This window comes from Diabrotica undecimpunctata, chromosome 6 (assembly GCF_040954645.1).
Source record: "Diabrotica undecimpunctata isolate CICGRU chromosome 6, icDiaUnde3, whole genome shotgun sequence".
In the NCBI taxonomy this organism is placed as follows: Eukaryota; Metazoa; Arthropoda; class Insecta; order Coleoptera; family Chrysomelidae; genus Diabrotica; species Diabrotica undecimpunctata.
In genome coordinates, this window is record NC_092808.1 from 30459608 (window position 1) to 30483291 (window position 23684).

At 33.9% G+C, this 23684-nt stretch overlaps 2 protein-coding genes across 2 annotated transcripts in view; one reads left to right on the forward strand and one right to left on the reverse strand.

Moving 5' to 3' along the window:
- The window catches only part of LOC140443340 (very long chain fatty acid elongase 4-like), a 217402-nt gene that overhangs the window by 186752 nt on the left and 6966 nt on the right, over nt 1-23684 (reverse strand). The gene's annotated exons all lie outside the window — the stretch shown is intronic.
- On the forward strand, nt 20820-21158 carry LOC140444273 (uncharacterized). The gene has a single exon (XM_072536021.1). It carries the CDS (start codon nt 20820-20822, stop codon nt 21156-21158), a length of 339 nt encoding a protein of 112 aa, XP_072392122.1.

Below are 23684 nucleotides of genomic sequence, written 5' to 3' on the forward strand. Positions count from 1 at the left end.
CATTTATTAGTAATATCAAATGCCAATACTACAGCAAAACACAAATTTACAGAGAATTGGGTAAAAGAAAATAAAAAGCATAAACCCAAAAATATATTTTTTCTTATGTTGTACTATGTAATGGGGAAATCACAATATACGAAATAAAACTAGCCTTAAGAAAAGCTGAGAATAAAAAATCTCCAGGGCGAAGATTGTGTAGTTACTGATGCAATTAAAATCTGAGGCACTTGCCTACTTAAGAAAATAAAAAACCTTTTTAACATATGCCTTTTGTTAGAATTAGAAAACTACCGACCTATAAGTATTTTCAGTCACCCATACAAACTCCTTATATGAATAGTACTGAATCGTCTTGAGAAAAAACTTGATTTCTACTAGCCAATAGAGCAAGCGGGATTTCGTACCGGATTTGGAACAAATGATCACCTACAGAGCATTAAAACGGTAGGTAATAGAAAAGACTATCGAATACAATCGACCACTCGTTCTGGCTTTTGTAGATTTCCATAAAGCCTTTGACACGGCAGAATTTGACTAAATCCTGGAAGCACTACAAGCATGCCACATTAACTACCTATATCTTCTTCTTTAGATGCAAATCCACTAATGGATGTTAGCGATCACATTTTCCATTAATTCTCTATTTCTTGCAATATGTATCAGAGATTGTATGTCGTTAATCCCTGTCCATTGCCTTATGTTTCGGAGCCAGGACATTTTCTTGCGTCCCATTCCTCTCTTGCCTTCAATTTTACCCTCGATTATAAGTTGGAGGAACTGGTATTTTTCATTTCGCATGATGTGACCTAGATACGCCGTTTTCCTTTTCTTGATGGTTTCGAAAAGTTGGCGTTCTTGGTTTATTCTTTTAAGGACATCTATATTTGTGATTTTCGCTGTCCATGGTATTTTTAGGATACGGCGATAGAGCCACATTTCGAAAGCTTCTAATCTGTTTATATCCCTCGTTTTGAGTGTCCAGCCCTCTACGCCATATAGCAGCACTGACCACACGTAGCACTTAGTAAATCTTAGTCTCGGTTGAAGATCGAACTCTGAACAAGACGAAACTCTTCTTGAATTTTACGAAAGCTTGTCGAGCTTGCTCAATGCGACATTTTACTTCCCTGTCCGATGCCCAGTCTTCAAAAAGCCACGATCCCAGGTATTTAAATTTACTCACTCTTTCAACTACCTATATACAAGGTTAATTTACAATACATACAAGAACGCAACTATGTCGGTGAAACTACATAAAAACACGGGATAAAAACAATCATATTACAATCGGCAGAGGAGTCCGACAGGGTGATACCTTATCGCCTAAACTGTTTACCGCAGTACTAGAATGTGCTTGGAAAAAACTTAACTGAGAAGAGAAAGACCTTAACATTGAAGGTAGAATATTAACAAATTTGAAATTCGCAGATGACATAGTTTTGTTCTCGGACAACCTCAAGGAGATATGTACAAAGCTACATGAACTTCAGTTAGTGTGTGCTAGTGTGGGTCTTAAAATAAACATCTCTAAAACAAAATTCATAACAAACCTAGTACCTAGCCGAAATATCAATATTGGAGACAACGAAGAGAGCTCGTGGAAAAATACACATACCTTGGACACGAAATAAAGATCACAATAGACAACCAAACATGCGAACTACGAAGAAGAATAAACCTAGCATGGGCAGCCTATGGAAAACTCAAAGACATCTTTAAAAGCGATATACCAATTTCTTTAAAAGTAAAACATTTGACCAATGTGTGTTGCCTGTGATGACCTATGATGCCGAAACTTTAACATTGACAGCTACAAATTCTTCTTCTTCTTCAAGTGCCATCTACGCGGCGGAGGTCGGCAATCATCATAGCTATTCGGACTTTTGAGACGGCTGCTCTGAAAAGTTCATTTGATGTACATCCGTACCACTCTCTCAGGTTGCGCAGCCATGACATTCTACGCCTCCCTATGCTTCTCTTTCCTTGGATCTTTCCCTGCATAATCAGTTGGAGCAAGGTGTATTTCTCTCCACGTGTAATATGTCCGAGATATTCTAATTTTCTTGTTTTTATTGAATTTAAAATTTCCATTTCTTTGTTCATCCTTCCCAGAACCTCTTTGTTTGTAACGTGTTCTGTCCATGATATTTTCAGAATTCTTCTGTACACCCACAGCTCAAATGATTCCAGTTTTTTCATTGATTCAAGGTCCAAGATTCCATTCCATAAAATAAAGTCGAAAAAACATAGCACCTCGCCAACCTAACTCTTAGTTCCAGTTTTAAATCCCTGGTACATAGAACTCTTCTCACTTTGTTGAAATTTGCTCTAGCCTTTTCTATTCTTATTTTTATCTCCTGATTGTAATCATTTGTGGAGTTAATCATTGTTCCCAGGTATGCATATTTGTCCACTTGTTCGACGTTGGTTTCGTTTATTAGAAGATTCTCGTTATTTCTTTGAGTTTTCGATATTCTCATAAATTTCGTCTTCTTGACATTCATTGTTACACCATACTCTTTTCCATACTCTGCTATTCTGGTCACCAGTCTCTGAAGATCTTCAATGTTTTTGGCTAAGATCACAGTGTCGTCCGCATATCTAATGTTGTTAATGGGAACTCCATTTACCTTCATTCCAGCTGTTTCACCCTCAAGAGCTTTTTTCAGGACCTCTTCGGAGTAGGCATTGAAAAGAATTGGCGACAATACGCATCCCTGTCTTACTCCACATCTAATTTCAATTTCTTCTGACAGCTGTTCGTTAACACGTACTTTTGCTCGCTGTTTATAGTATAAATTTGATATGATCCTGAGGTCGTTGTAGTCAATCTTCTTTGATTGCAGGACATTCATTAAATGTTTACGTCGTACTTTATCGAATGCTTTATTATAGTCAATAAAACATGCGTATATATCTTGATTGACGTCCAGGCATCTTTGTATTAGTATATTAAGTGAAAAAAGAGCTTCACGTGTTCCTAGGCCTTTGCGAAAACCAAATTGTGTATTATTAACGTCTATGTCCAGTTTGTGATATATTCGGTTATGGATGACTTTAAGTAGTAACTTTAGCGTATGAGACATTAAGCTAATGGTGCGGTAATCGCTGCATTCTCTTGCGTTTTTCTTTTTAGGGAGACCAATAAAAATAGATGTTAACCACTCTTTGGGTAATACGCCTGAACTATAAATTTGGTTCAAGAGTGTCACTAAAACATCAATGTACTTCTCATCTAGAATTTTTAGTATTTCTATAGGAAGCATATCAGGTCCAGGGCTTTTCCCGCTCTTCATTGTTTTTAATGCGTGCAATATTTCTTCTTTTGTAATATATGGACCTATTTCTTCTGACGTAAGTTCTATGTGCTCCAGATCTCCTCTTTCATCATCGAACAATTCATCGATATATTCTGCCCATCTTTGTATTTTCTCGTCCGTATGTGTTATAGCAGTACCGTGTCTATCCAGAATTGCACAAGTGGGATTTTGTTTTCTTAGTCCTGCCAGTTCTTTGACTTTCTTGTGTAGGTTAAACAGATCATATTTATTTTGAAGGTCTTCGAATTTCAATTCGTTCAATTTGTTGCAGTTCACATGCAGTTCATGTTGGAGGCATTCTTTTACTTTAGGTTCTTTAAGTTTTCTTGTGTCTATTGTAGGGATTCTTTGATGTCTTTTAATATTTTTAAGGGTGAGTGTAATTTTGGCTATAAGTGGATTGTGATCTGAGGCCACGTCTGATCCAGGATATGCTTTCACGGCTTTAACAGCATTACGGTATCTTTCATTGATCATAATGTAGTCTATCTGGTTCCTAGAGCATAACAAATTCTAAAACGCTGCAAATAGCTCAGAGGAAAATGGAAAGGTTAATGCTAAGTATATCGCTTCGTGACTGAGTTAGAAATGAAGACTTAAGACGAAGAACAGGAGTAACCGATGTTATTTCCTGAATTGCCACACTGAAATGGAACTGGGCCGGACAAGACGACCGAAACAGGGATGAAAGGTGAACGAAGAGATTGCTTGAGTGGAGGCCGAGATTTGACAAAAGAAGTAAAGGAAGACCCCCTACTCGTTGGACTGACGATCTCAAGAAAATGTCAAGAAACTGGATGAAAAGTGCTCAAGATAGAGCACAATGGACAAAAATGAGGGAGGCCTATCTCCAGCGGTGGACGCAAAGGGCTGGGTGATGATGATGACTACGATAATGCTATTTTTTATCATTTTATTAGATTCTATTTGGACCTGTATTTACATCATTTAACCATCGTGGCATAAAGTTTTAAGTATTAGACGGATGTATTTTTTTCAAAATATCGGACTCTAGTTCAATAGATACCGGACTTTGATGCTAATTGCCTATTACTTAACAGATAATATAGATGAACATGCCATAAAACTGCAACTTAACTTAACTTTGCATTAACTAAGCATTGGATGATAATTTGTTTAATTTGTTTTTCTGAAAATTAAATGTCATGATTTATTCTGTTGCGGAAATTGTACATAACATTTTACTTTACTGTGTGAATAATAGATAAATCCACGAATACAGCAGCATTGCAATTCTGCAATTTAATTTCACAATTTAACAATATTAAGTCACCTCTCAGTAGGAAGTACATCAGAAAGTAGAATAATTAAAAAAAGAGCGAAAATAATTTTTCCTTGTGAATTTTTATTTTGCAAGCAAAGCTGCTGATAGAAGTTAAAACAGTCATTTGTTGCATGGTAAGGATTTTACCTTAAAGAAAAAGGTGGGTTCCAGATTTTAAGAAAAATATTAAAAATAAACCAATCTAGGAGAATCTAAATCTAAACCAAAGTAGGATCTAAAAGTAGAAATTTGCGACTTTAACGCAAAATAGGAAGAAAAAACATCTACAAAAATATCACGGGAGGGAAAAGTAAACACAAAACGGCATGCCGCTAATAAATTTTGCAATAAAACAAAATATGAAAATTATGTGTACACATTTCTTCTTGTCTTGGTCTCCACTCGACAATACGTTTTGTCCATCGGTTGTCTGATAATCTGGTGACGTGTCGGGCCATATTCCCTTTTTCTGGATTTTTTCAATGGCGTCTGTTGTTTTTGTTCTACGAAGAGAGACACCCAACATAAGCCGCTCCATAGCCCTCTGAGTCACGCGAATCCTATTCACTATCTTTTTTGTGAACGTTAATGTTTGTGCTCCATAAGTGAGTACAGGTAATACACATTGGTCAAAGATTTTCCTTTTGAAGCATATGGGTAGATCCGATTTAAATCCATAGTTTAATTTACCAAACGCTGCCCAGGCTAATTCTATGCGACGTGGGAAATCACATCTGGTTATCTCTGCCCAACTGAATTTCATATCCTAAGTACTTATACGATGCAGTCTGCACAATATCTCATCCATCAACAGCAATATTTCGATTTAACACCAAATTAGTCATTATTTGCGTCTTGTTCATATTAATCTTTAATCCGACCTCCAAGGAAGCGTGATATCTTCTTCTTAAAGTGCCTATCCGTTCCGGATGTTGGCGATCATCACGGCTATCTTTACTTTGTTTATTGCAGTGCGGAACAGTCAGTGGTAGTTGTGTTATACCACTTTCGTAAATTTTAAAGCCAGGAAATGCGTCTTCTTCTTGGTCCTCTATTACCATTTACCTTCCCTTGGAGAATCAGCTAGAGAAGGCCGTAACGTTCTTGATTTCTCATTACATGTCCTAGATATTCCAACTTTTTAGTTTTGACGGTCATGAGAATTTTGCATTCTTTCCCCATTCTACGCAGGACCTCCACATTCCATCCACAAGCGTGATATAATTTTTCAAAACATTATTATTGCATCATCCATACAATCTGCTATAAGGACGATGTCATCTGCGAATCTCAAATAACTGAGCTTCTCTCCATTTATGTTGATACCATGCTCGTTCAGATGTACCTTCTTACAAGAATGTTCTAAAAGCGTCGTGAATAGCTTTCGAGAGACTTTGTCGTCTTGCCGTACTCCTCGCTGTATCTTCTTCTTCGCGTGCCATATCAGAATTATCTGACGTTGGCGATCACCATTGCGAAGGATTTTTGATCTTCTGCAATATGGAATAATTGTCCTACATTTAATATCTATGTCCATTCACGAATGTTTTTTAACCAAGAAACTTGTTTTTTTCCTACACCTCTACGGCCCCTTTATTTTGCCTTTAAGAATCAGTTGTAATATTTTATATCGACTTCCCCTTACTATATGTCCCAGATAAGACATTTTTCGATGTTTAACAGTCTTTAGCAGTTCTCTATCTTTATTGACGCTCCTTAGTACTTCTTTATTAGTTTTCCTTGCTGTCTAAGGTATTTTTAGCATAAGTTTATAAACCCACACTTCCAATACTTTAATTTTGTTCATGATCGATACTTTTAGAGTCCACACTTCTGCACTATACAAAAGTACGGACGAAGCATAGCACTTAACCATTCTTTTTCTTAGTTCTACGCTGAGATGATTATTGCAAAGAAATTACTTCATTTTCATAAAAGTAGCTTTAGTCATTGCTATTCTACGTTTTATTTCTATGTCTGGATCTAGTTGTTCCGTTATCACAGTTCCCAAATGTCATTTTGTGAACTTCTCAACTTGGACTCCGTTTAATTAAAGCTTTGCATCGGAATGTGCGTCACTAAACACTTAGAATTTGGTTTTATTTGAGTTTATTTTAGTGTCCATATCCTCTCCTACCTCGTGAATACGATCAAGCAGAATCAAGCTGAAACCTCGCTGTATACAAAATGTATTTGTTTTTTGTTCAGATAGTCTTACGCTAGACGCTTACGCTTACGTCTGTGGCATTTTGGTAGATAAATTTGATTATGTTAGTGTAGCGATAATCCATTCGGCATTCTCTCAATGCTTTTAACATTTGTTAATGGCTTTTGGTATCGAATGCTTTCTCGTAGTCGACAAATATCAGTGCCAATGGTTTCTCGTATTCTGCAGACTTCTCTATCAGGTTCTTTATTACTAGTAAGTGGTCGTTAGTGCTGTATCCCGATCTAAATCTAGCTTGTTCTCTATGCTGATAAAAGTCTAATTTAGCGTCCAGTCTTTTTTTGATAATCTTTGTGAAAAGTTATATGTGTGAAAGCAAACTAATAGAAGGGTAGTTTTTTAGATCTGTTATGTCTCCTTGGTCGTGTAATAAAATAATGACTGCATTGTTCCATAGAGAAGAAGTTTTTCCTTGGTAGATGCAGTCGGTAAAAAGTTTGGCCAAAGCCTGGAAAATTTTATTTCCACCTAGGTTGATCTCTTCGATCACTACTCCATCATCGCCAGGGGATTTGATATTTTTCATTTCTAAACCTGTTGTTTTGATTTTGTATGGAGTTATTTCTGGCATTATTTCTGATCCCTGGTTTGTGATTTTGGGCAGGGGCTGATTTCGCCGGTGCTCTCATACATTTCACGATAAAAGGATTCGACAACCTCAAGGATTTTGGTTCTATCAGTAGTAATGTTCCCATCTTTGTTTTTTTATTTTGTACATATCTTTGTTGCCTATGTTGTTCGTATTTCGCCTTAAAACTTTTAAACTTTTGTTTTCTTGAATTATTTTAATTATTTCTCTTGTATTGTTTTCTTTTACGTCTTTTCTGATTCACCGGTGAATATCTTTATTTAATTTCTTCATTGTTGTGTAGTTGTACCGTATTTTTCCGTCAGCTGTCTTCTTTTACCTATTAGCTCTTTGGTATTTTGGCTTAGTTTTTCTTTATAGGTCAGAACGGTCGGGCAGCCCTCCCTTTCCGTTTCTTTTAGAATCTTCGTTATGCAATCATTTGTTTGATCTAAATCTTCTATTTCATGTTGCAAGTCTTGTACATCTCTGATTAGTGTATCTTCATAAAGGTCGTTGTTTTCTGGAAGAACCCATTTCTTTTTTCTTGCTTTTTGGATCATCTTTCTTCTTTCCAGTTTGACATTTAATAATATCTTAGCTCGAATTAATCTGTGGTCTCTTTGTTGAGTACTTCGATGTCTTTGATTGTTTCTTTTCTGTTTGTTATAATATAATCTATTTCATTTTTGACACTGACATCTAGGCTGATCCATGTCCATTTACGCTGAGGCTTTTTATCGGAAAAAGAGATCATCATGGATAAATTTTCCTGGTGTAAGAAGTTCAGCAATCTTCGCCCTCGTCCCTGTCTTTCGCCATATTCATACTTACCCATTGCTACTTCTGCATCATTTTGTTTAAACCCCATTTTCGCATTAAAGTATGTAATATTTTCCCCATAATTATTATGTAATATGCTGATGTGGCATGTAACGCTGTTTCTACGTCCTCATAAAATTCTTCAATTTCTTCATCCGAGTGGGTAGTCGTTGGAGCATATGTCTAGATTGCCTAAGGTAAGACAGACATATTACCTAAGGTAATCCAGACATAAGGTTATATCTTGCATTTAGTTTGAAGATGACATATACAATCCTGGGGCTTATGCTGATAATTACAAGTATATTTTGTGTGCTTTCTATGTATAATGAATCCTACTCCACCATTTGAAGTATCTTCTTCACCTCTAAAATGAAATACGTGTCCTGATTTAAGAGTAATTTGGGCTTCTCCTCTTCGTCTTATTTCGCTGTGGCCGGTGATGCCCATTTTATTCTTTTTAAGCTCTTCCTCCAGTTCCATCATCTTCTGGTCTGGTATAAGAGTTCTTATATTGTATGAAGTATATGCATTTGTCGCTCTTTGTAGTAGTCTGACTAATTCCGAGTATTCTTGGCACCCTCTGCTGCAAACCTGTTCCAACTTTAGTTGGTGATATTGGAGCCGGAGACTGAGGGCCGTTCAGTATTTGCGTCTTTCACAGAAAAAATTTTTTGAGGTTTGGTTACCGGATGGTTACACTGCCAATTAAATAGACCACGTTTTAAATAAAAATAAATACGCCAATATCATCACGAATGTTAGAAGTTCCGAGGGACAGACAGCAACACGGACCATTTTATAGTAGTAGCGACTATAAAACAAGAAATTCCGAATGAACGTAAGCAGAAACTAAATGTAACCAAGCGTTTTAATGTAAAAAATCTAAAGGATAAAAACATCAATAACCAGTTGAATCGGTATATAACAGAAATATTAGAAGACAGAATTCCAAATGGATAAACGCAATGGAGATGAGACATCTAAGAAGGATAGTTGGAAAGACAAAATGGGATAGATTAAGCAACGAGACTTTTAGGAGAATGGCCAACCAGGAACCGATAATGAACAAAATAGCAAAGAGACAAATGAACTGGTATGGGCATCTGATGCAATCCAATAGAATAACAAGAAAAGTTTATGAAGCAAAAAACATCGGAAAAAGAAAAAGAGGGAGACCAAGAAAAAAATGGATACAGCAAGTAGTAGACGCGGGAAAACTTAAACAAAAATCATTCGAGGAATTGAAAATAATGGCAGGAAACAGAAAAGAATGGAAGAGGTGAGTAAATGGAAATTAAAATAGCTAGTCCATTACCCTGATAGGGTAAAAGGAAGGGGAGAAAGAAAGAAAGAAAGAAAGAATTCCAAATGAAGATACTAACAAAGAATGGACACAAATAGAGAAGATAATCGGATAAGATCGGAGAAGATAATAAAACGGAAGCAACAGAAAAGACAGTAGCAAAAATTAACAAAGCAAACAGTAAAGCTTGGTTCCATAGAGAATGTAAAAGAGATTTAGAGATACGAAAAAAATCTAAAATACAAATGGATATATTAATGCAACAGAAATAAGAAAGAGTTATGAAGCAGTACAAAAGAAAAAAAAACTGGCTTGCAGAAAAAGAAATGAGAATACTGGGAAATAAAGTTACAAAATATGGTAAATCAAATGATAAACAAAGAATATTTATCAAGAAGTCAAAGTCAATAAAGCTACGGGTCCCGGTATCGCATGTTTCTACAGAAGTAAAAAAGACACGCTAATAGTTGACTTACCAAGAAAATTAGAGAGGTGGGCAGAATACTTTGAGGAACTGCTAAATCCAGAAAAAAAATAACGCAATAATGAAGCCAAAATAAACGAACCATCAGATCAGGAGATAAAGGAAATAATAAAGCAGCTGAAAAATAACAAGAGTCCATGAGGAAACTGTATAACAGCAGAAATATTTAAGCAAGGTGGGCAGCTATTGCTCAAACGAATATTCAACCTAATAAAATAGATTTGGAAAAATGAGAAATTACCATAAAGCTGGAAAAAATCCATCAGTATGTCCGATCCACAAAAAGGGAGATAAAAGCCTATGCCAAAATTATGGAAGAATTGCTTTGTTGGATGTATCATATAAGATATTGGCTTATTGACTATATTAATAAGAAACCAACTAACAAAATATGAATCTGAAATAATAGGCGAATATGAGAAAGAGTTTAGAAGATAAAGGTCTACAGTTGATCATATTCTTACGATGAAACAAATATTGCACAACTAAATCTAGATTTGCACATTCTGTTTATAAAATTTAAGCAGGCATACGACTCAATCGATAGAGAAGAACTATACGAAGCGATGAATGTGTTTAAAATTTCTACTAAACCTATTAAGTTAGTGAAAAAACATTAAATAAAGTGATCCTGGAAGGAAAGTTATCAGAGACTTGAATGAGTATGAATAACTCTTCCGAATTTATAAATATCAACAAAATGAAAACGTTTAGAGAGGGGAAACGTAACCGTCCAGTTACGGATTCGGTCTCCGCTCAAATACTGAGACAGAAGGTGTTCGGATAAGAACAGATTCTGATCCAGTCATCAAGCAAGGGAATAAGAATCCCTAGAGCTCAATGTAAGATGATAAGAAAAGAGGCAAAAGTGGCTGCTCGGACATAGATCATAGCAGAACTATATTAAACCATTGCGATAGTGCCGGCGGCAAAATCCAAGAATAAAAAGAGATCTATTGAAAATACCATTGCCCTAACACAACAAAGAGTAGCTTAAAAACCAAGGAACTCTAATAAGTAGACTAGGTCATATATCAATATCAAAAAGTATTCAGAATAGCGGTGGCATACAGACACCATCCTGATACTTAACTTGATCAGGTTCAAGCAGACCTAATCATCAACAAACTGAAACAAACAGTGGATGAGGCTGCTATCAGAAGCCAGAATGAAATTCTGCAATTCCATGAAACATCGGTTAGTGCAGGGACCCTATGGGTATACTGTAATAACAAGTATACAATAAAATGGAATACCGAAGGGACAAGAACTATAGAGGGCATGGGAGAGGAAGCAGACTTAAATAAAGGCGATCCCAATAATATTTTTAAGTGGCCCATGGTCCTGACACCTACATGATCGTCGAGGCCACCTATAAAGCATGTGGCCTGCTCATAAAATAAGAGGCCGATCTGCCAAATTCCCGAGGACCTGTATAATAGTCGAACGAATGATTTAAAAAAATATTAGTAGTCTACAATCAGTCTAGACTTCCATTTTATCAAAAGTTCAATATCAAAATTATTTATTAGAGTCCCATCGTTAAATTGTAATTTTATGACGATTAATAGACATGGAAAGTAAAAGTGTTGCTTAAGAATATTTAGTTTATTGTGGACTAATTGCTTACTATATTTTTTTAGGTTGACGTATGTGTTAATTCCACGAAAGCCATAAAATACCTTGTCGAATATTTACACTTTCGAATAATAAAAAGTACTTCCGTTGGCAACATCTTGTATAAAAAAATTCACTACTTTCTTACTATACTGTTTCTCTAATTCAAATAGGAATTCCAAATTACTAATTGTTAATTAATGAATTAACCATTCTGTACCATTTTTTCTACGAATACAATGATTAGCAATTAAGAAGGTAGACTTAACTTATCTCGAAATGATATAATAATAAAAAATAAATTAGAAATAGTATCTATAAATAATTATATGATAACTATTTTATTGAACAATCGAAAATGCCGAATTCTATAAATCTCGTGTCACGATGTTTGTCCAAGCTAATATTCAACAACCACTGAACCGACTGCAATAAAATTTTGTGAAAGTGTATTTGTTGGTCCAACTTAGGAGATGGGATATGTTTTATCTCCATGAATGCCTCTTATTTTTTAATTGTAAATTCAAAATGTTTTATACGACTTCACCTCTACAGTTTTAGTTCATTTGATCCATGTAGTTTTAAAATATGATAAAATGACGTTTAACAAACATGTCCCATGGTTTTGACGGAGTGTCCGATATCACAAATTCTTCGACATGAAATCTTTTTGGTTTATTAATTTGGCATTTATGGCAATGTTTAATATATTTATGTATGTCTTTTTCCATGTTCTTTCATCGAAATCTCGCTTTTAGTTTCTTTACAAGTCTATTATTTCCCACGTGACCTCCAAACATCGGGTGATTATGGTATTCTTCTATTATTCTCAGTTTTTCTTGGTCATCCGCTATGATTCCTGGTACTTCGCATATGTATATTTCTACATTTTTCAATATCCTATTTCCATCGTTTATAAATTCATCAATTGTGCACAATTTAAAAATATTATCATTTACATATAATTTTGCTTTACTTATTGCATTCTCTACCGCTAGCTGATCAAGCTGTACCAACAATTGACCTAAATCAAAGTGATTAAATCCTGTGGTCATGCTCTTGCTGCATTTAATTTTGTTTTTGACCCGAATGCTCAGTCTTGGTGAGACTCGGTTTGCTCCAAAAGACAAAATTGGTAGCGATTAGGTTCAATCTTGTTTCGATTTTGTAGGTTTGTCAAATACCACCATATTGTTCTACCATACGGATTTTATTAAAAACAACAGTCAGGTGATTGCAAACAATCTAGAGAGAAATTCTGACAGTAAAAATCTGTCGGGGATCATTAAAACCAAATCAAAACGATTATAAACGGCTCAACTCTAAAATTAAAAGATAACCATCTAACAGTGGATGAACGATGAGATTTTGAATCTAATGGACAAAAGATGTAAATTTGAGAATCAAAACGTAAAAATATATAAACGAATTAATAAGGAGATATCGTTAAAATACGAGCCGCAAAAAAAAAATACTTCGAAAACAAATGTTTGGAAATTGAAGAGTTACAGGGAAACATAATACATTTACTATGTATAAAAAATTGAAAGAAGTAACGACTGACACGTTCTCACAGTACAGTACCGTAGTTCAGTGAGCAGTAAACAGTGTAGTGTATAGGGGCTCAGAAGATTGAGACTCCAGAAGCCCTGAGAAAGATATTAGGTGTGTTTATATATAAAAATTTCGTGTCACGATGTTTGTCCAAGCTAATATTCAAAAATCAGTTAACCGATTGCAATAAAATTTTGTGAAAGTGTATTTGTTGCTCCAAAGTTAAACTCCTTACCTTGAAAACTCATCTTGATTTTTGTCGATAGGACACTTGGATCAAAAGATATCGAATTTTTATCGTCGAACTGATACAAATTGTATTGAACATTGATTTCACGCACGTAACTGACATTCAAAATCGACGGTTGCTTCAAGCGCTGTTTCTGAGAGAACGGTTCATTCTACACAAAAAGTGCTAATAAAAATTATTGTTTAGAATTATCTTAGCTACATTTTTTATTTAAAACATTTTTTTCTACGGCGTATAGATTCTGTGTAAATCGATTTTTTTGTATTTTTACCCTCCTACGAGGGGGTTTTTAGAGGGAAGCCCGGGGTTAAAAGTAGTAAACTTTTTTGCATCTTTTGTAGGGTCCCAAAATTAATACTCTTGGCAAAATTCAGCTTGGTCTTATGATTTTTAGGGATCAACTCTCTGACGACTGGACTAGAGCGGTAAATTAAAGAGAAATTTTGGAAGAATATTAGGTGTTAGTCTCTTATCCAATTTACGGCGACGAAAGAGATAGGAAAGTAACTGCCAACGTTTTTGATTTTTTGAAATGAGTACACAGAAAGACCTGAATTTAATCGGAATGTGTTGTCTAACAATGTGCTTATTTGCTATTATAAAAAAACCTTATCTCATTTTGTGTTTAAATTCTGCCAAAGAAAAAATTAATACTTCACTTTCTTCCGCGTTTTATATCTCCATTGCAAAATTTTAAGAGAAATTTTTATTTATTTTACATTATTAACTAATTTTATTCACTGCGGTCCTATCAAACGGTACTCGTTATGGGTGAGCACAGAATTTTGACGAACTGTTGTTTAACTCAAGTTTGATCTAAAGAAATGTGAAATTAGAAAGTAATTGTTGGCTTGTGTATATTTCTTCTTATAGGTTTTTACATCATACGATCACGAATGTGAGTCGAGTGTTATCCAACCACAGCTACCAAAATTATTACTTCAAATTATATAGCAGGTCCAATGATTTTTTACTGTGCTATGTTTTTATGTTAATCGAAATTTAATAATTTTGGATGCTTAACTTAATTTAATATTATTTTGAGGTTAAAATCAGCGAAATTTAAATATATTAGATTCGGATCTTCGGGAAAGTATTTCATTATAAAACTATGAGGTACTAAAATAAATAGAAAAAATTCTATACACTTGTTTTGTTTTATCTGAACGGTTTATTTCATAAAATTATACGAAAAACATATATTGAAGGTGTTTCCTTATATTATATCTGTCATCCTAAAAATGGATCTTTAATAAATTCAAGTGATAAATTTAAGTGATGGTACTATACAAACCTAGTTGCCAAGACGAAGTAAAACAGACAAAGTTTAGTCTAAAAACTAAACTGTTCAACCACAGCATTATTCCAAATATCTATGCAAAATAGTTTAAGCAGTTCAAAAAAAGTAGGAAGATACATTTAAATTTGATTTATGTCAGATGATGATTGCATTCAACATTCCCCTGTATATAGTTAATCATCCTAGTTTTGAGTTGTTTGAAAAATATTCTAATAAATCCTTACTGTACAATGTGTGCAATGTATTTCTAAAATTTAGCGTGGGTTAGAGAGCATTTTCTTGTATATTATCGTGGATGAAACGATTAATTATGAAAATTATTAAGAAAATTATAAAAAATAAGAAGAAAACATTATTTAGTTTCCGTTAAAGAATTGGAAAAAACAAACGGTTTAACTATAAGTAGATTTATACAAGATAAAAAGGAAAAAACAGTTAAGATTTGATTTCACCTACAGTGCGTCTGTGTATCCGCTGATACATATTTCACCCTAATAGGAATCATCAGAGACAACTATTCACAGTCGCTCTGAAAGTGAAAATAAATATTTTCTGTCTTAAGAAGCAACTCTAACATGGCTTCGTATAGACGCAAATAGCGACAACTGATATTAAAATCCGTAAACTAATTTTCGAAACCAAATTCAGATTTTTGCTTTAATCTGTGCCTTCTAAGAATTTCAAGGCAAAACAGACGTTGACATCTTAACATATTTATCAACGTCTGTTTTGCCTTGCAATTCTTAGAAGGCACAGATTAAAGCAAAAATCTGAATTTGGTTTCGAAAATTAGTTTACGGATTTTAATACTAGATGTCGCTATTTGCTTCTATACGAAGCCGTGTTAGAGTTGCTTCCTAAGACAAAAAAGATTTATTTTCACTTTCAGAGTGACTGTGAATAGCCGTCTCTGATGATGACTATTAGGGTGAAATACGTATAAGCGGATACACAGACGCACTGTACGTGAAATCAAATATTAACTGTCTTTTATTTTTTATTCCGATATACTCTGTACGAGTACTAGAAACAAAATTCGCTAAGGATTTTTGCTTAGTTGAGGAGACATGTCGTGGAATGCAATTTTTAGATTCCCCATGTCTCTATTAACATCTTTATAAACGTCTGTTTTGCCTTGCAATTCTTAGAAGGCACAGATTAAAGCAAAAATCTGAACTTGGTTTCGAAAATCAGTTTACGGATTATATACAATTTACAAATAATTTTTAAAGACTTCCTTTCATTGTCATTTAGAAAACAAATAATTTCTTCTAATCCCACTGATAAGCGGTGAACGGTATTATCTATTAAACTTTGTAAACTACTTTCTGCGCATATACTTGAAACCTTAATGCAATCTGTTGGCGGGTAGCATTGTTTTTTCCTTTAACAGTAAGTCAAAGGATGGATAAAAAGATTTATTTGTATTTCTAATGATTTCATACTGTCGCTTGGTTAAATCAGCTTCAGTAAACATTGCTAGGGCTTGCAATGGTGTAAGAGCAGTAATGTCTTTTTTATCTAATTTCCTGAACGCATGACTATATTTATCTGCACGAGTTGAACAGTTTGTAATATCTTTTAATATTTTTGAAGCATTTGTTTTTCCTCGAGCCTGTAATGTTGATTGGTCTGCATAAACGATAATTTCCCCATCAAGCGAAAAACGTATTTCTTCTGTTTTTCTTCTTTTTGTTCTTTCATGGAGTCATTAAATTATTTAGATGGTCAACCTGGTCGCATTTTTTCCTTTTCTACCAGTATAAATGTTCCATCTAACCAAACTTTATTTGTTTGCAGAAATATAGCCTCTTTTCGGTGGGTATTTAACCAATTCTCTTTCATGACAGTTTTAAAATTTAAAACGCATCTGAAAGTAATGGTCAATTAATTAAATAAAAATAAATATATTTTTGACAAGAAAGAAGGTTTATCGGTTTTATTTAATATTGCTAAAGTTTTGAATGGAACATTTTGCGAGGAATTACAAATTAAGCCAGATTTATTATCTGCCCTGACTCCAATTACATCTATTACGTTAGGAATGTCCTACGATTAATTTTCGCACAAAACTCCTGTTTCGAAAAAATACAAATTAAATTTCTATTGTACTTTTGTATTAAAATATACTTTTATATTAAAATATACAAATGTGACTTTAAAAGTTTTATTTAATTCAGTTTCCTTCGGTGGTACAAATTCGACTCAACTCTAACTATCTACGCAATTGTATATATTCTTATAAAATGATATTTCATACTCCTACATTCTCAGACGAAAAAGGCATTAAATTTTAATTGCCTTCACCAGCCCTCAGCCCGATAGACGATACGCTGATTATGAGATTTTTAAAATAAACGTTAAGTATTGACTCGACATTCTCCACCTTGAGAAATTTGACATAATTTCTCAAAAAAAATGCAGAGAGTTACGAAAATGTCATGAAAATATCACTTAAATCTTAAAGGAGTTTTCACCACCCGACCACAACGCGTATATCTTTCATTTAAGTCGGGTGCTCTGCTTTTTATCACTCCCGCACTTTTTTCACTTGGTTCTTCCTCAAACAGGAGTCGACCAACGTTCTCTTAAGGTAACCTCTCTGAAACCGTCTGACTGCCACAGGGTAGAGTATTACCTTGGACATTCTGGCCAGTAGTAACTGTATCGACGACCTCCACCGGGTAAAGCCTTTGTAATGGTCTCAGAAGTTGCCCTTGTGCAGTCGCAAGACGAACCAACCTTACCTGGTCATCAATACCAGGTATAAGTTCAATAACTTTTCCTAAAGGCCACTTTAGACACTTTAGATACCTTCGGCTTCTTCGTTCCTGCTTTGAGTTGAGTCGAATTTGTACCACCGAAGGAAACTGAGTAAAAAAAGTAATTTTTTTGTAATAGAAATTTAATTTTGTATTTTTTCAAACCAGGAGTCTCTTAGATATAGTTTTAGGACCAAAAACATTGAAAAGCATTTAGTTGTAGCTATTAATGATACAATTTTAAGTAGTTACAATGTTTAATTATCGATTAACAATTATTTAGTTATTAATTTTTTATCTTACTAATATTAGGTTGTGTAAATATATTTTATGTGTATATATTTTATGTATATGTTAAGTTAATATTAATTGAATTCACTTTGTATAATAAATGATAAGGTATTTGCCTATATTGCCTGTATGTTAAGATTTCTGGCTTTTTTTAATAAAAATATATGCCTTTATAGGCGCCTTCAATTTTTATTTCCTACAAATCCAAGCTCAGGTAATAATAAAGTAATGTTATAAAGTAAAGTATAATGATTTTAAAATTATTATAATTTTATAGAAAATAGAGTGATACTTAAGTGTAAGTAAAAGTAGTAATTTACACACAGTAAAAAATTAGATTACGCACTAAATTAGATGGCCGTTAATCAGAAAATAATAGCATTAGTTAAAATAAAGTTCAACAATAGAACATCCCGGTCATTTAAGTTATAATAAAACCAATTGTGAGTACCTCACATTTGCAAACAATTCATTGTTCGTTGCAATACATTATTTGAAAGTTTTTTTAAATATCTATTTAACTGTAACAACAGTTTTTTAAGTTACTTTTTATTTATGTGCACTGTAAAACATTTTAATGAATACAATAAATGTTATTATTGAGCTATTATTATTTCAGCTATGGTAGCGGAACAGCATTATTTCTTAATGAAAAATCCGAGCCATATTTGCTCACACTCGTTGGCAAACGTTTTTCGTCCCTTTATATAGTCTAAATAAAGATGATTCTCTGACAGCATCAGATACAAACGATTCGGCAAGACAGTGACCAAAAATACATTTAACTTATTGCTTTCGCCAACACAAGATGCAGCTTGTTTCTACAGTCTTGAGTTTATCACCAAGAAACACTGCGATCCTGAAGATTGGATCGATTTCTGCAGATGCAAGTGAAACTGTGGAAGTATGTGTGATTGCCGAAAAAGAGGGATCAAATGTTCTGCATTGTGCCTTAATTGTTCTGGTGAAACCTGCAGTAACATCATGGAAATATTAAAATTAATCGAAAAATTCGAAGAATTCGAAGATAACTTACCCACTGCCCAATAACGCTAATTCTAACTCCCGTTCTATCGCAATCATTCACCTTCGATCCTGAATTAGATCCTGAACCGAAGCCTAGACTAAAGAAAATGAAAAAACAATAGCTGGAAAACAATTTTTTAAATATATAATTGAATGGGTGATTGGAAAAAGGATAACATTCCATAAATATGGCGAATTAAAATGAGATAGCCACTTTATGAATATTTGTATCTTCTATCGGCAGAGCGCAAAAAGGATAAAATCGTAGGTCGCCTTTACATAAAAACATTGTTGTTGAGCGGAAAAAGGATAAAATTACTAGAATTTTATCGTTTATCCGCGCAATGTAAAAAACTTGTCGCTTAATAAATCTAAATCTAAAATCTAAATTTTATAAAAAACACCAAGAAATCAAAGAGACCTGTAACTAGACAAACGATTGGAGCAATAGTCTTTGATTATATGCAAAACTCTCCCCTTCCTTTAATGCCAGTTCAAGAAATGTTTTATTTACGCAAACTTTGGTATTACGTTTTTAATGTCTCATTACTGAACATATCCCTGAAGAAGTAAGAATCTTGTATGTCTTTAGTGATGCATGTGCAGAACAAAACCGGAATCGCACTTAAACCAGGTTATTTACTGCACTGACCATGAATGGTAGATTTTAAGAAATCCTTCAATATTTTCCAATCATAGGCCATAGTTTTTTGCATTGTGACAGAAACTTTTCAGTTATTAAGCGCTCTTTAAAACAATTTGATAGGATTTGTTCTCATGATCAATACAACGAAATGGCCAAGTAAAATGGCTAACAAATACCGATATACTGGATTTCAAAGGCTGGTGGCACAATATTTTAAAAAGACTCTCAAAGTTGTTGAAAATAAACAGTCATTTATCATAAGCAAATGCAGACATTTAACATATACTCAAACAATGAAAGGCTATATTAAGGCATCTGAATTTATTGACGGTTTCACCTATGGTCTTTTTCATATGAAGAAACCAGATCCTAATGTAAACCTTCTTATCTCGAAAGCATACAATGATAAACTTCCCGTCAACTCTAAGAAGTTAGAAGATGTTTCCAAAATAATACAATATATACCAGAAGACTACAGGGCCTTCTATGATGATATACTTTTAAATCTTAAACAGGCCATTCACGTTCCGACTTTTAGTCCAACTTCTGCAGTTGGATCTGAAATCGGACCGTGAGTGGGCTGGTTGGATTAGTTGGACAACTAGTGGTACGAGTCGGAACATCTAGTGGGACGACTTGAAGGTCCGACTTCCGACTGGCGACGAAGTCGGAGCGTGAATGGTGAAGTTGGAAGTCGGATCACAGGTCGGATCGAAAATTTCCTCGGTCAGTTGACCTTCGGCACCTGTTACGTATGAGATTTCTATCAATTATTTTACGCAAAGATCCCTAGTTCGCAAATTATTAATAGAAAATAAACTTTCAATTGCACGAAAATTGCCATTATTAAAATACACGATTCTTAATCATCATCTACTTTTTGTTAGAGCAAATAATTTTTCTTTCTGTAGATCTATTTCGGACAGTCCCACACAGGTACAATTTCCAACACTTCTGATTCGCTACAGAAGAATTATCAACAAACAACGAAAATTAAATCATAGTTGTAGCAAAGATCCCTAGTTCGCAAATAAATAATAGAAAATAACTTCCAATTGCGCGAAAAATTATTATTATTAAAAATATACGACACACACACAACAAAAGAAATCCCAGCTCCAGTTTAAAACAAGTTTTTATTTCTTTCTAAAATAGAATATACCTACACAAATCCTTAAAAATTATAATTTTTTCCTGCATCTTAAAAAGTCATAAAAATCAATAGTCGAAAAAATTAATTAGTTCAGCCCTAGACAAATAATTAGAGAAACGGAACCTAATTTTAAACATACATATCGACGGATTAATTATTAACTCATTATAACGCCAACTTTCGTATCTACTTCACGCCTTTCGTAATGAATAGTGAAGGAATTTCCGAATTTATCGATGTTTACAGAGATAATTTCTGTTTGTGGAATAGCGGTAGTGCTTTATACTGGAACCGAAATGCGCGAAAAACAGCCCAACAACAGCTGCTGAATGTAATGTTGAAGTACGAAAACACTGCCAATGTAGCTTTTGTGCGTAAAAAAATTGACTCTCTACGTTTTATCTTCTTCAGAGAATATAAAAAAGTTCAAGTGAGTGAAAGTGGAACTGGTACCGGAGCAGACGAAGTGTATGTGCCTAATTGGGTGCACTACAATGAATTAAGCTTTTTGTCAGAAGTGCAGAGGCCAGCCAGAGCAGGCTGACACATTCACACATGACGGTATCTTTTTTGGAAATGAGTGGACCAACTTTTTCCAGCAACAGCGAAAAAGTGAAGTTGTCCATTCTGAGGTAATTTTTGTAATCATCCTCATCAATGGCATTGAGCAATTTCGTGTCACAATAGTTCACACGATCAATGAATAATTTTTTCATCACGTTGATGAAAAGAAGAACAAAAAAACATTTTTTCTTCTTTTTTTCAAATGATAAGGATAACAAGTACAATGATGCACAATTTACTCCTCCTAATTATATTTTGCGTAGTGTTTAATCGATACATTTTTTGATTAAGCGATGTATACCATCGTGAAAACAAACTAGAACTGAAGTTGGACCACTAGTTGGATAGAAAGTTGGAGCGTGAGTGGAGAAGATTATCCAACTAGTAGTACTACTAAGTGGGACCGCAAGTTGAAACGTGAATGCCCAGCTTTACAACAAATAGAGAGAAGAGGGACCGAGAAGACTAAAAATAATATAAATTACATTTATTTCAAGTTTGTTTCTGAAATAAAAATTAGTTGTTTATAAATGCCTATTTTATTTTGTTTTACTCACGTTTTCGATTTTGAGTGTAAAAAGGACAAGGTGTTTGTACTTTCAACTATCAATAACTACTTACCTAATAGGCACGGACTGTTAGTACTTTGGCATTAAATGAACCTTGTCAAAGTACAAAAATGTTCAATAGAAATGTCTTTAGTAAAAGTAGCGGCTTCGGCGCAAAACAGTTTTTTATATTTTCTAAAAACATGGTCCACAGGAATATTATCCTTTTTCCAATCACCCATTCAATTATGCTCAATATTACCTCGCCTTGGAATTCTCTGTTGATTAGGTCAAATGGAGATACTACTTAAAAAAACGCGCCCCCAGACTCTAGCGCATAGGTGGTCAAGAGAAAAATCGATAATAAATTAGTAACATAGAAATGTTATTACTAATTAATATTATATGATAAATTATATGAATAAAAAATATACAATAAAAAACTAAGCCTAATGGTTCATTTTTATCGTATTCTTACTAGTATTCAAAAACCGGATCAACTTCTGCTGTAAAACTCAGATAAAAAATGAAATTAAACAATTATGTAGTAAAAATTATTCATTCAAAAACTCTCTATAATATTGCTTTGATCTCTTTTTATAGTTAAATTGACAGAAAAAAACTTATAAGACTTAAAAGAAAATATTTAGTTATTTTTGTTTATAACTTTTTTATTTTCCATTCTATGACTAAAGGTAATTCAAAAAATAATGTCGGATGAAATTTTCTATTCGCTCCGTGCGTGACCATGGTAGGGGTACCTTGAAACGATGCCAGCGTGCGTAGCGGCGAAATATGACAAAATTTCAATCTTTTTACGCATAAATTTTATTAAAAATGTGTGCAAATACATGTTGCGTATTTAATTGTGCTAATAATAGCAAAAATAGTAAGTGTAGTTTTTATAGGTTCCCAAAGATTACATATAAATTAGGGAAAAGAAAAAGATGGATCCGTGCTATTAATATGAAAAAGTAAATATCACATAACCTCATTTTTATGCAATTGAAATAGGAAATATTTAAATAATTTACCTTAAATGATATTTTATAAGGCTTCAAGCTAACTGCAAAGTGTCTGATGACTTTAGCTTTTATATCATAACTTTTACTATTACTGTTTTTAATTATATGCTCTTTCACGTGAAAAACTTGATTTGCCAGTACCAGATTTTTCCCTTTCTTTTCCGTTTGGGGTTAAAAAGATATATTATGATGAATTTTGAGAAACCCAGTTTTTAATATTACATTTATTTTGTACATAAACTGAAAAAATATAATTAAAAAGTTAATTATTAATAATTGTCAATTTCGCCTGTATTTAAAAATGTCAAACATATGTCATATGTTTAACCTGAAAATTGGTAGGTCCAAAACTGTCAGATGAAGGCGGTAGGTGTCGCGTCAGTCACGCACGGAGCGAATAGGGTTGCTAGATTACGAGATACAGCGTGAAATCCCTTTGCATTCCTTTTTCCAAGATAGCCGTCGAGGGACAAGCGTGTTGACCTTACAAACTTGAACTTAAGCTTGTTCCTACCCCACAACACGTCAAAAAAATAAAATTGCATCGTCTCAAAAAAGCAACCCTAATGTAACTTTTCATTAGACTAATATTAATTCTAAGATATTATTACGTTGCTGTAAGATTCGCTGTGATAAATTAATCAAGCAATTTGATGAAATAGTACTTCAAGTCGTCGACCCAGGATTTAAGCGCAACTGAACAAGAAAAACTGATTGGTTTGTTGTGTGATTCTTCTTCTTGTACCTCTTGTAGGTCTTTCGATCTGTTTAATTCTGAAGCTGCCTCTGGTTAATTCCCTGGGAGGTAGATTGCCAACTATCCCTCATCTTTTAGGTGGTCATGATTTACCACATCATCTTACGCTGCCTTCCCCATCTTACAATATCTTGAATTTTACACTGCTCTCTGACGTTTAGATGTAACTTTGTTTA

Excerpts from the sequence above, each read along its gene's own strand:
- LOC140444273 (XM_072536021.1), top strand. The coding sequence starts at position 20,820 with ATGAATAGTGAAGGAATTTCCGAATTTATCGATGTTTACAGAGATAAT.